The sequence below is a fragment of the Bos indicus genome, chromosome 22 (genome assembly GCF_029378745.1).
Source record: "Bos indicus isolate NIAB-ARS_2022 breed Sahiwal x Tharparkar chromosome 22, NIAB-ARS_B.indTharparkar_mat_pri_1.0, whole genome shotgun sequence".
Lineage (NCBI taxonomy): Eukaryota > Metazoa > Chordata > Mammalia > Artiodactyla > Bovidae > Bos > Bos indicus.
Window position 1 is genome coordinate 43,438,368 of NC_091781.1, and position 14,208 is coordinate 43,452,575.

At 35.1% G+C, this 14,208-nt stretch overlaps 1 protein-coding gene across 5 annotated transcripts in view; it reads left to right on the forward strand.

Annotated features, from left to right (window-relative positions):
- The window catches only part of DENND6A (DENN domain containing 6A), a 74,095-nt gene that overhangs the window by 18,222 nt on the left and 41,665 nt on the right, over nt 1-14,208 (forward strand). For all 5 annotated transcript variants that reach the window (XR_011563139.1, XM_070777195.1, XM_070777198.1 and 2 more), the window contains exons 4-9: nt 6,536-6,648; nt 8,861-8,941; nt 10,023-10,128; nt 10,718-10,797; nt 11,913-11,975; nt 12,771-12,826. Coding sequence is in view for 4 of the 5 variants with exons in the window: in XM_070777195.1 (XP_070633296.1) it covers nt 6,536-6,648; nt 8,861-8,941; nt 10,023-10,128; nt 10,718-10,797; nt 11,913-11,975; nt 12,771-12,826 (499 nt within the window). In the remaining variant the exon portion in view is untranslated. The remainder of the gene's footprint in view (nt 1-6,535; nt 6,649-8,860; nt 8,942-10,022; nt 10,129-10,717; nt 10,798-11,912; nt 11,976-12,770; nt 12,827-14,208) is intronic.

Consider the following 14,208-nt stretch of genomic DNA (forward strand, 5'->3'; position numbering starts at 1 on the left):
GGTTTTGCTGGTCTCTTTCAAACTCTGTCTTTGTGTGACCCTAATTGTTGAAATCTTTCAGGTTGCCTTTTGTGTTTCACTTCAAAATAGTTTTTCAGGCTTAGAGTGACCAGAACACAACTTCTTAGACCACACAGTTAGAATACTGTGACTCAAAGGCACTTCAGACTCCTTTTCCTTTTGTGGTTACTTCTAATATCCTGTTAATTTAGTTTAGATAATCTGATTTGGGAGACATGACATTTTAGTTTTTTAAAGCATTTTCTCTTTTCCTTATAAATGCTCTAGAGATTTTCTCTAGACATTTCGAACTCAGCTTTCATGAAATATGTAAGGAAAAAATAATTTAGTAAAAAAAGATGGCTTTGAGAAATTCCAGGAGGACTTTTGTTGTGACCTGGATTAACAGACTCTTTTTGCATGTTTTGCCTGTTAATGAAAGGATGTTAAAGCACACACATGTAGTTCTGATTTAGTGAGTGTTGGATTGGACTTCCATGATTAAAGGTCAGCTGAGTTGTATGGATTACAGGATAAACAGACTTTATGTGATTGGAATCCCAGTGGATTACACTGCACACTCTTCTCTTTCAGATCATTCAGATCATGGCTGGTTTTCATGGCTGTCTTTCACCTCTCTACATGCGCATCAAAACTAAGAAGTTAATTGGATAGTCTTTTGTAGTTTTGTAGTCTGTATATGAGTCATTTTCTTATTGGAACGTAAACTCAAGTGTAAATCTGGAAAATGAGAATTTGTTCAGGGAATTCTCTGGCGGTCCAGTGGTTAGGACTCCATGGGGCCAAAAAGAAGAATGTGTTCAGTATTTTAGGCATTTGAATGACCCACGTATGTTTTGTAAAGCCTTTTTTATAGGCTGCACATCAAATGAAGTGTGCTTCTTTTTATTCAAAATACGGTTGGTGCTTAGAAGTAAAATCAACCTTGCCATTTTAACAGATGAATATTAATCTAGACAACAAGAGACTCTGCATTTTGTATATATTTGAGATCGCTATTCTCAATTGCGATTGTCCAAATAGTTTGTTTCACTTGTGCGTTCATTAAATGGAAATTGAAATCAGTACCATGCCAACTTTGGAATGGATTTGATTTTTCCCAAGATAGCTGAATTGTTGCAGAAGGTGGAGTAGAGCAATCTCTAGGAGAGAATCATAATCTAGCTTTAGTTTCCATGGTGCACACTCTAAAAAAAAGCAAAACAGCATTTAGAGTCTATGTTAAGTTATACAGATAAAGAAGAATTGGGGATTCTCAGTGGGAGGATTTGGCAGTCCACTTCCTTCCCCCACTACCAATACACACACCTAAGGTACTGTGACTTGAGAAAAAAGTTTTGTTTTTTTGTTTTTAGATTTCAGTCTTTTGTTCCATTTGAATGGCTTTTATCTTTAGGAACCTATGTTTAAAGGATGGTTTCTCTCTGATAAATATTTGTCAGCTATTTTTCTCATTATTTACTATAATATCATTTGGATATATGCATTCCTGATCCTTAGGCTGTGATGGATAGCCAAGGACTATAATCACCATGTTCTAAACCTGACCAGAGGGAAAACTCAGCATTAGTAGAGAGTTTCAAGTAAAGATGAATCCAAGGGAAAGATTAATCCTTATTCTGGATGGATTAGACGTAAGATAGTATTTGTCTCAACAGATTTTTTTTTTTCCTCTGTAAACAGCTGGGATATCGTCATGTATTTTACACTTCTCAATAGTGAAAACAGTTCTCCTCACATTCTCACACTCATCTGTGTTGAAGGACAGTTTTGATTTTTAAAAAATTTCCAATCTGTTGTGGACCAGTGCTTTTACAGAATGCTATGCACATGAACTTTTAGAACCATGAAAAGGGGAAAAACCATATGAAAGTCCGGATTTGTCATGGGAATATCAAATTGCTGTAAGGGCTTCTAAATGTGTGCTCTCAATTTGAGTTTTTATTTTGTCATGTATTGTAACAAGAGTCAGTCTGTGGACTACACTTTGAGAAGCTCTGCTCTAAACTCCTGTTTCTCAGCATGTCCAACTCTCATCACAAAGAGAGTAACCACATAGAGTTGGAGGCCAGGAATGGAGCTCACGCTTAAAGTCTCATGTTTTCTTTTATTAGTCTTACTCTGATCTGCTCTATAGCTGTTTTCTGCTGAAATAAAAATACTCTGAAGTTGTCTCTTCCCTTTAGAAAAAAATATGTAAGTTTTTTTCCCTCAAATCTCAAGTAATATTTTTGATATGGGAAAGTGTCTTCTGTTTACCTGTAGCTTTGCAGGCTTGGTTTCATTGGCAGATGTAGAAGATAAAATCATCTGTGCCCTTGATAAATAGGAGGAGAGCTGTTTGTGGCATACTGCTTGGTGTTTGTATGGGAGTTGCTGAAACTGACAGGACTGGCCCAGAAACCAGTGAGTTCAGCAACTCTTCAGTCAGAGGGGTACTTTTTAGAAGGATTTTTTGTTTTTTGAGAGGAGAAAAGAAACTTTTGATTTGCTCCAGTTGGCAGTGAAGTACCATAAAAAAAAGATTTATGAGATACAGTTCACTCTTATAAAATGTACAATTCAGTGATTTTTAGTACAGTCCCAGAGTTGTGCAACTGTTATTGCCTCAGTCAGTTTTAGAAAATATTTATCACCCGCTTCATGCTCCATTGTCCTTCTCTTCCCCTCCCCTCACCCAGCCCCAGGCAACCACCTGTCTGCTTTCTGTCTCAATGAATTTACCTGTTCTGGATATTTCACATTAGTGGAAGTGGTGTTTTGAGGTCCATTTTAACTTGAAAGAACCAGTATGATATAATAATGCTCAAGAGTATCAGCTCCAGATTCAGACTTCTCAGGTTCTTCTTACTCTACCATTTAGCAGATTTATTTCTTCGGATGATTACCTAATTTTTCTGTGCCTCGAATTCCTCCTCACAAACAGGACTAACAGTGGGAACTTACCTGAGAAACATGAAGACCAGATGAGTTAATGTATCCAAAATGTTCCTGACAGTGCCTACCACAGAGGGAGCACTCATTGAAATGGGCGCTCAATTCATGTATTGAGCTGGGGGTGGGTGGAACCACTTCTGAAGCAGACAAAATAACGACAAAGTTTTGACCTGGAATTCTGTTTGATTTCGCTCCTAACAACTTAGTTGTTTGGAAAAGGATGTTGGAGGAAGGCTACAGGAACTTTCTTGATATAAAGAATGTCGGATTATTCATTTGTTTTCGAGGCTAGTAAAGATTATGTTAGATTAATTAAAGTAGAATTTTCCTCAGGCTTTGGGGGTTTGCTGAGCAAACCTGCCATTTCCTTATTACCTGCTACTTTTATCAAGGAAAGGATTTTTGTTGTTCTTAATCAAGAAGCCATGTAAAGGCATATTTTCTTTGGAGAGCTGCCATTTAATCTTAAAATTTGTGTAAATTCTTTATTCCTTTATTTTAATAAAGAAAAAGTAATTTCCATTTACTTTTTCCCATTTTTTGTTAATAATCAGAAAGCTGTGGCACACATTGCATGACTTTTAGGTCTTTTTGGATCTTTATAGATCTTCCGTTTTCTTAGTATATTGGGTAAGATGCTTGGAATTCAGTAGAATCATAGGTTGGTTGTGGAACTTTATTTTAGAATTATCGAACATAACTGCCGAAAGTGACTTTTAGGATGCCTCTTACTTTTGTTGACAAGTCACTTAGGCTAAGTAACCTGTAGAAGGTTAATTATTGATGGACCTGGGACTACTTCCCATTGATCGTGACTCCTTTTTCCTCAGATTGTAACTTTTCCTTCATGTTCACAGTCATACTTCACCATCATTCATGTGTAATCATATTTCTTACGTAGGGGTTCACTCTATTATTAAAAATAGGCAAACTGGATGGGTCATACTAACAAGGTAGATTTATTTTTGATGAGGTTGTAGGGTATCAGGATTGCCCCACCCTCCACAGGTATTGTTTTCTTAAAGGCAAATATAAACAACCTGGTTGCCCATCCGTTATGCCTCTTTTCCTGCCCCGTTAATAGTGAAGTCAGGATTGAGAACAAAGGTCTGCCCAGGTAAGGGGTTGATATTCCTTTAGTAACCTTTTGTGTGTGAAGGGACAGACTTCTGAAATATGAAATGGTAACCATTTACCTCAGTTCACAAAGACATTGGCTAAAGCCTTTGTGACCTGGTGATCTAGCTTCCTGACCAGTTCTGTACAACTTGCAGGTACAGCTGGCCACTGGGAAATTCTTACAGCATGCCCATGATTTGGAATGGAGCTGGGTGGGTAGGGATGAAGGCCTGTGGGAACTTAATTACTTTCTTTGCATAAAGCTCAGCATCCCTTCAGAACCTATATTTCTCTTTCTTAAAATCCATTGCATTTTCTCTGCTGTATCTTGCTAAGTGTCTCAGAGAAATTAGTGTGTACTTCTCAGTGGATCTTTCTGTCTTCTAAAGAGAAAAGCTGAACCATCTGTGTATAAATCCGTTGGACTAAAACAATGCTAGGAGTATTTTCCATTATTTCTGGTCTCATGTGTTTTCCTTATTATAAACCGTCAGCTGTAACAAGTAAAAAAAAACTGAATTGACTCACTCTCCAGTCCTCTTTGTTTCTTCCCTTCTCCACCAAAGAAATACTAGTTTCTGTAATTGCATGTAGGTATATAAACTGAGTTGCTTTTTAAAAAACTTAAACGTAATATCAAGCTGGGCTTCTCTGATAGCTCAGTTGGTAAAGAATCTGCCTGCAATGCAGAGACCCTGGTTTGATTCCTGGGTTGGCAAGATCTGCTGGAGATGGGATAGCCTACCCACTCCAGTATTCTTGAGCTTTCCTTGTAGCTCAGCTGGTAAAGAATCTGCCTGCAGTGCAGGAAACGTGGGTTCGATCCCTGGGTTGGGAAGATCCCTTGGAGAAGGAAAGGCTATCCACTCCAGTATTCTGGTCTGGAGAATTGCATGGACTTTATAGTCCATGGGGTTGCAATGAGTCAGACATGACTGAGCAGCTTTCACTTTCCCTTCTTTTATGAGAACTTCATGTGCTAAAGAAATAGAAGTACTTCTGTGTATAATACTAATATACTAATAATAGAAGTACTGCTGTGTGTAATAATGGTAAGAAACTCTTGAGCACATTCTGTATTTAATCTTACTAGTTCTAAATACAGTAACTAGGAAGAATCTGAGTGACAAACTGCTTCTTGTGTCTTTTACTTTTTAGAGCATTTACAGTTTTTTGTAATTATTGCCTGACAAAGTAATGTTTTAAGAGGTTTGCTAAAATGATTAAAGTTTTAAACCTTTATTTATAATTGAAATGATTAAAATGGAAAGTCTATTACTTGAACTCTTCCTGAGTCTGCTATATCTTTTTTTTTTTTTAATTCTCATTGTGAAATATAAAACTCACACAAGGTCAAGAAATCGAACTTTGCCAATACCACAGAAGTTGTCTCATGTCCCTTCCCAAACACTATTTCCTTCCCCTCTCCTAAGGTAACCACTATCCTTGATTCTTTTTTTCTTTTTATTAAAACATTGTAATGTAATTTTAATAATTTATACTCCATTTACAGTTATTGTAAAATATTGACTGTATTCCTTTTAATGTACAATAATCATTATAGCCTCTCTCACATCCAGTAGTCTATACCCCCCACCTTCCCACTCCCTCTATTCCCCCCACCCCTCACTGGTAACCAACCTTTAGTTCTCTGTGTCTGCAAGTCTGCTTTATTTTGTTAGTTTTGCTTACAGTTTATTTTGTTTTTTTCCCTTCTACATAGAAATGATATCATACAGTGTATGTCTTTCTCTATCTGACTTACTTCACTTATCAGAAAACCCTCCAAGTCCATCCATGTTGCTGCAAAGGCAAAAAGCTCATTCTTTTATTCTGGCTCATATTCTATTGTGTATATGTGCGTGTGTGTGTCACATCATCTTTATCTGTTCGTCTGTTGATGGACACTTAGATTGCTTCCATACCTTGGCAATTGTAAATAATGCTGCTGTGAACACTAGGATGCATGTAGCTTTGCAAATCACTGTACTGATTCTTACAGTATTAAGTTTCTTGCTTTTCCTTACAGTTTTATCATCCAACTGTACATTCCTAAACACTATAGTTTGCCTGCTTTAAAAAAAAAAAAAACTATATAAATGGATTTGAACAATTTGTGTTCTATTGTATTTAGTTTCTTTTGCCCATTATTATGTTTGTGAATCAACATTACACACACACAGTTTTCAAAAAGTTTTAATTACATGGAGAAAACGGAATAGGAAAAACAGTAGAGGGACATAAGATGTTTGTTTTACTAATGACTTTGCCTCTAACTAGAAAAGATGGCTTTGAGCAAGTCACTGAATCTGTCAGGGTCTCCTCCTTTTTCTTCTCTAAAACATGATAAAATGGGTTTCAATATGATAGGACCTCTTTAGCTCTAAAATATAGTGAAACTGGATAACTAATGTTATACTGTGCTGTCCTTAATTTCTTTCATTTTTGTTTTCATTAGGTTGTCTTGGAGATACCCAGTTTTGTTTTAGATTTCGACAGTCTTCTGGGAGGAGGGTGTCACTGCATTGTCTCCTGGATCAATTTGACAAAGATTTACCAGTTTACTTAAAGGTTGGAAAAGTAGTAATAGAATAATGTCCATGTGAGAGGAAACTTTAGGACCGAGTTACCTCTTACAGCATTCAGAAAAACTGTGCTTTTGTTTTCTTACCGTGTTAAACTGTTGGATTTCCTAAGTGAATCTGATTCATTAGGATTTAGTATGTGAGTGAAAGAGACTTTTTAAAGTTATTGTTCTTAAAACATATTATAATGCCATTGTGAATAATAGAAATTAGAATGTTGAGGTAATTTTCTTTCTTGTTAATAGCTCTTTGTTAAATGTGGAAGCAGGGTGAATATCACCCAGAGTTAAAGATTCCCTGTGGTAATCCCTACCGGCTTTACAGTACAATTACTGTTGTCTCTTTGATTTTTAAATGAGCTTTGGTTTGCAGTTATTGTCTGCTAAAAACAATGCTAATAATTCAGATGGTTCCAGAATTTCTGTTTGGTACAGTGGTTCACACTTTAACTACATGAAGAATCATTCTATCTGTATGTCCTACTAGCACAGCCAATAAGAACTTGACATCTTTTCCCTCAAATAAGAATTTACAGCTTACCTTCCGTGTTCTACCAATGACTCTAATCTTCCAGTAAGCAAAGCCTTTAAAAAAATGTCTTTAAAATCCTTTAAAATGTCTCTTATAGCCATCTCATCCTTTCCATGACCTTGGCTATCACTACTAACATATTCTTTCAGCTGCTGATAGCTTGTTTGTGTTCTTGGCCTTGTATCAATAAGCATATATTATCTTACTAATAAGATTTCCAGATGGCTCAGAGGTAAAGAATCCACCTGCCAATGCAGGAGATGTACGTTTGATCCCTAGGTCAGGAACATCTCCTAGGTGAGGAAATGGCAACCCACTCCAGTATTTTTGCTGGGACAATCCCATGTACCGAGGAGCAGGGGGTGCTGCAGTCCGTGGGGTCACAGAGTCAGAAGTGACTAAGCACACACGTCTTATTAATCCTCCCTATATTGTTCTGAGACAGTTCCTTTTGCAAACTTGAGGGCTACTGAGGATTACAAAATTCGCCCAAAGACACCCATCTCCTGTCTTTCTCAGTGCAATATATTTTATACAGTGTTCCTAGCTAAAGTGTGCATAATATATTACATAAAACAAATCTAAAATGATTACCTATTGCTTAATGAATAAAGAGCTAATGATAGTACTGTTTCCTGGTTCTCACTTTTTAGGCCTTCCAAGATAAAACTTTACCTTCTGAATTTCTAGCTTAATCTTCTTTCTATACATGTGTCATATTTTAGCTAAATTGAACTATAGCTTTTCCCTGAGGTAGCTTGTATTTTTTTGTCTCTGCATGATTTTGCTCAAACTCTTGACCCTCTAAACCTGAAATGTCTTTGTTTAAGTCATATCTGTTCTTCAGTACCTAATTCAAAAACATCTGCCTCTGTGAAATCTTTACTGATCACCATAGACAGGTAATCTCTTGCCCCTTGGCAGAAGGGAAAAAATACTACTTTGTGCTTTTTTTCATGGTACCTGCCCTCCTTTTACATAATAGTCATTTTTGTACTTGTCTTCTCTCTCTTAGTTTGTGATCTTCTTAAGGAACTATGTCTTATGCATCATTTTATCTTCTCTAACACAATGCGTTATTCAAAGTAGGTGGTCAATAAATATTTGTTTAAAGAATAACAAGGAACTGGGCCAGAGTTTATTCCATTAGGATGTAAAAATTTTGCAAGTTTTTTGGGAATGTAATTGCCTTTCAAATTGTATGTTGATAAACATTGCAGTGTTTCATTATTATTGGGTGAAAAATATAGCAGTATATGTAGGACTCAGATTAACAGTTAACTCCTTTTAATTTCTCTCTTGAAATTTTCTATTAGAATACCTCAAAAATTGTAGGCAGATTTTTAAAACATTAAGTGTACCATTGGGGAAAACAGAATTTGATTATTTTCAATTTCCGTTAACTACCATAGATGTAAATAAAGAATAAAAACATTAAGTTATAGAAGGTTGGCTTTGTACATTAAGCTATAATTATTTCATCTTTAGGCAAGTTAGCAGGTTTCTATCTGGCAGTTATTATCATGATAGTTGTTTACTTTGGTGGAAAAGTATAACTAGCTTTTTGTGTATACTTCATATCTCAGTTTGAGTTTATAAAGGAACTTGCCATTAATAGTAAAGAGTTGATATATATGTATGTTTTTAATTTGTCACTTCTTTCATAGAAAGATCCTGCCTATTTTTATGGATATGTGTATTTTCGACAAGTTCGGGATAAAACTCTAAAAAGAGGCTATTTTCAGAAGGTAATTTTCATATACATTAGTGGAAACATTTTTACATCATGGTTAGAAGAATAGAAATTATTAGAATGAACAGTCTTTAAAGTTTCATATTTCATCTTTAAACATACTGGAATTTATATTTTATCTTTTTTTTTTTTTTTAGATTGTAGACATCTGCCCTTAAATTTTTAACTGCTATTGAATTTTGCCTTTCTGCTATCTATGTGCTAGATTCCTGGCAGTAAGTTACAGTTACTGTATGAAACTTTCAAAACTCAGAACAATCTGTTTAATTTTCACATTTTAGAATAAGGGAAAGAATGAACAGATTGTGATATAGTTACAACGAATAAAAGTCTGCAGTATGTTTTTTTGAAGAGCCACTAAATATGCTTGACCAACCTCTTAGGCATTACTGCTCCCACTCTAAATGTATAATTTTTTTGTTTCTAAATATATATATATATAAATATAAGTTAGTTCCAGTTTGATCCCAGCTGACAGGGAGGGACACACTGTTACCTACTGTAATTAGAGCATGCCCTGGCCGTGTATTGATGCTTGGTGGAAAGATGAAAAGTAATTTTCAAGAAAAATAGATTTTTTAAAAAATCAGCATATTCTATATCTGAAGTGATCACAGACTATAAAGTGACAATTTTTAAGAATGTGGCTAAAGCCATTGAACCCTAAAATATAACAGCCATAGGTTTTAGTTTGAAAAAGCATCATCATTTGCATTTTCTTTATTAGGAAGAGTTTATCTGGCTAATTCCTAATATTGCTTTGCTGACAAAAATAGTAGCTAGGCTTTGAAATTATCCACGATACTGATTTGTTTATAGGAAATTCTTTTTCCTGGAGAGCAGGAAAATCTGTGACTATGTCTTTATGCTCTTAAAATGTAGTAATAAGGTTAAACTTCAGTGTTCTGCCATTCTAGTTTTACATTCCTTTTAACTATCTACTGTCAAAGCCTTTTTATTTTCAAATCCACACTTTTTGCTGAATTTGGCTTGTTAGTAATTGGTTACATAAGAAATGACAAACTTAAATTATAGTCATAAGGAAATTAAACACTTGTTTTTTTTTTCCCTTGCAGTCCTTGGTTTTAATCAGCAAGCTACCTTATATTCATTTTTTTCACACTGTGCTCAAGCAGATAGCACCAGAGTATTTTGAGAAGAATGAACCTTATTTGGAAGCAGGTAAGTTAAATATTGTATGAGTTATGTTCCTCTATAAAGGAGTTTTAAAATTTTTACTGGAAATAAGTGAAAAAAGATCAGTTAAGAATTTTGAGGGTTATCTGATGGAGAGATATCAAACTATGCTTCTGGCGTATTTACCTACAAACAACACAGACCCTATCTTTTATTATCTCCTTTTGAAATACAGATGATGCTTATTTTTTGGATAATAATGAACAAATATTGAGTTGCCAATTCCGATACTTAGAGTACTATTAAACAGAAATCCTATGTCACTTGATACAGAAAGAAGACTTCCTCTAGGTTGTGTGCTTTGTAGCTGATTTTAGTAGTAATAAATAAGAAAACTTCTTTTAAAACCTATTCATTTCAAAGCATATGTTAGCCAGTTTGTATCCTAGAACATTGGTGTGTATCTTGTGAAATACAAGTTATTTCAGTTCTTTTGCCATTTATCTTCCATCCTTCCAAGTGTATTTTTTCTGCCATATAGAAAGCAAAAAGTGGAGTTCTAATTTCTAATGTTCCATTGTTAATATTTTAGTATTTCCACTTATACTAAAGAAATATTTTACTATATTTTCAGCTTGTAATGATGTTGATCGATGGCCTGCACCAGTGCCAGGGAAAACATTATACCTGCCTATTATGGGGGTAGTAATGAAGGTAATGATAGCTTGTATTTCATTTGTCTCTTTTTTTAAAGAACTGTAGGAAGTTCACGTACGCATTTTGCTTTTTAACTCCCTAATAACGTTCAGTCGCTTTGCAGCTTTCACTTCTTTGTCCTTGGTGTAAGGAATTACAGAGGTACCACAAAACTGTTTGTCACACAACTCCACAGGGCACCAGTCTCTTTTCATCCTGTAGAGTGTGAGGATGGTGGTGTTATTCTTAATAATATTTGTAAATGTGAATGCCACCTCCTAGAATTGTACAGCTTCATGGTCCTCCAGAGATGGATGGTATTGCAGAGCACGTGTAGAATTGAGTATGAGTTAGTAAACTTTAAAAGAACAGGATGGGGAACACATGTATACTAATTAAATAAAAATTAAATAAAAAAAAAAAGTAAAAAACAAATAAAAAAAATAATAAAAGAAATTAGGAAAGCCATTGATTCTCAGTCTTATGAAATCTTTTTAATAGCATCTGGGTATTGTTCTCTATTAAGCTGTGTGGTTTTTGTTTTTAATATAATGAGTTAACATTTTGTTCTCAGAGTTTGTGTAAATGTGCTCTAAGTGCTTTTGCCATTCATTTTTAAGTTGGGCTTATTTTTGGCGATGTTCTCTCTTCAGATGTCCTCGTTTCTGTTCTGTTTTTCCCCCCCTCCTAAATAATCAAAAGTTGCTCTGGGTTGAGAGTTCTCATGGTTCCCTGTGAGATATATCCCGTAGTTTGGCAAGCCTGAGAGGGTGTGTTTGGGTGTGTGTATATTAATGAAGCAAAGACTGGAACAATAAGCAGGAACGGTATGTAGTTGATGTCCTTTTCTGGTTTTCAGCACGTTTGCTTCTCAGTGGGTTAGTGATTTCTATGTGTGGGAATGTGGAGACCTTGGTTCACTTACCTTCTGCTGTGACTGAAAATAAATACAACTTTTATTTTGAATCTTACAAAAGTGTTTTGCTTTCACGGCTTTTTAGGCATTGCTGAGTATACCTTTCAGCTTCAGGATAGACTGAGTGCTTCTGATCCCTTCTTGTACTGTCACTCACAAATTACTGTGTTAAAAAAGGTCATTCTTTTGTAGCCAGAGTTATTTTCTTCTTTTTCAGGTCCGGATTCCCACATGTCACGACAAGCCTGGGACAACTCAAATAGTGCAGTTAACTCAGCAGGTAGTATGGTACTGTGGTAGAATAATCCAGCATATATAGTCTTTTTAGCAGAAATTTTCAACTAGCAAATTTAGAATTTCTTAGATTTATGTTACATTTCTGAATATCACTGAAATATCCCATTAAATAATTTTTAATGAATTGATAATAAGCTTCCTAATGTTGCTCCGTTTTTGTTGTTGTTGTTCTTTCTCTGGTAGACACTGGAGAACTCAGAATTTATACTGTAATTGTGAGGAAAAGGAAAAAGCTGTCTTTTGAAAAAGATTAAACAAGGTTTGATTCTAACAAAACCTCTAATCTTAGAAGAATGGTCAACAGACTTCTGTTTGGGGAAACTTAATCAAAAGGATTATGTAGTTATGATTGCCTTTCATTTTCCCCACAGTTACATTTGTTTGTGGGTGGGGATGAATTTTTCATTTGAAATTATTTAACTGGTGTATTAGCACTCCCTTGTTCTTTGAATTAAATAAAAATGGAGAGCAATAGGAAGACTAATTTTGCCTGTTGTATATCTCAACTAGTATTATGGAAGTATTTCATACAGTTGAGAATTAATCTGACATCTGACTACTGGATTAATGCTTTATCTGTGGAATCTGTGTCATCCTTGACCTTCTGCTGTGTTAGGGGAGACTGATAACACCCATTCTCTTTGTGGCTGCTTCTGGAGGAAGAGAATCCTAAAAGACAGAGAGGGCAACATGGCTTACTGATCATGAGTTAGATTTTAAAAACCAGTTTCTGTAAATTTCAATGACATCTTGTCTATTTGTCTTTTTTATCTCCTAGGGAGATGCTCATATATCTGTTATTTTACCTACTGTTCATGAAGTGGATCTTTTCAGGTAAAGAATAAAAAATTTTGTTAACTTCCTTGTCTCATTTGCTTTATGATATTGTTATTAATTTCTTTAGAAAATGAATGTTCCTATATCAAATGTGGGAAAAATTGGAAAAAAACAAATGATTCATTCCTGACTGCACATCATTTTCTTTGACTCCTAAGGAACTTTGTGTATGGACAGAGTATTATATGGTAGAAACAATTTTTTTTTTGTTTGGTTGGGTGTGAGAACAGTAAATGATATTTTTTTTTCCAGGGATGGCTTTTTTGGGGGACTTGCAGGTAGATTGGGAGCATAAAGCTTGATTCTCCAGAATGAATATAAAAGTCGTGCTAAAGAAAGATTTTAGCATTTTAGACATTTAGCTCTGTCATTTCCCTACAAAGCCCTCATTGTAGTAATTAACACTGCAGTTAACTTAATGCGTACCACCGGTGTCTATTAAAGGTTTCCTCTCTTGAATATTTAATACTTATCTCCCTCTCAATAAAAACCACTTTGTATAACAGATATTACCAGTACAACACAGAGCTTTCAGAGACTGCTTCATCTTGTAACTGTACTTCCTATCTGTTTGTGCCTTTACTAATAACATATTGAGAGCAGGAGGAGAAGGGGACGACAGAAGATGAGATGGTTGGATGGCATCACCGACTCAATGGACATGGGTTTGGATGGACTCCGGGAGTTGGTGATGGACAGGGAGGCCTGGTGTGCTGCAGTTCATGGGGTCGCAAAGAGTCGGACACGACTGAGCGACTGAACTGAACATATTATTACTATACTTCAGAGAAAAACTAGTTTGCAACTTTGATGCCTTAAGGGCATCCTGCGATTAAAGTTAGTTGGTCAGATGTTTTTCATACAGGTCTTTTCCATTTTTCCTTTGCTTATTTTAAAATTTTATATATAAATTATTGTTTAAAAATTATATATATAATTATATACATTATATATTTTTATAAATTATATATATTCTACTTTTCTGTAAGCTCATGATTATTTCAAAATTTTATGTATTATATAAAATTTATGCATCTATATAAAATTTGGAAACAATCCCAAATGTACAGAAAAGTGGTCAGTACAGTACAGAAAACTTTTTTTTCCTAGAACCAATTTATAGTCAGTTGGAGACCTGATGCCCCGATCATCCCTTAATACTTTAGTGTCTATTTTCTACAAATAAGGACTCAGTGCAGCCATAAACATTGGAAAATTAATAATGATAATACCATCTACTTTTGATAATACCATCTACTACTGAGATCACATTCAAATGTCGCCAGTTGTCACAACGATATCTCGTTCAGAGTTGTCTGTTGCATTCAGTTGTCATGTGTTTTCAGTCTCTCTTAGTCTGGAACATTTCCTCAGTCTTC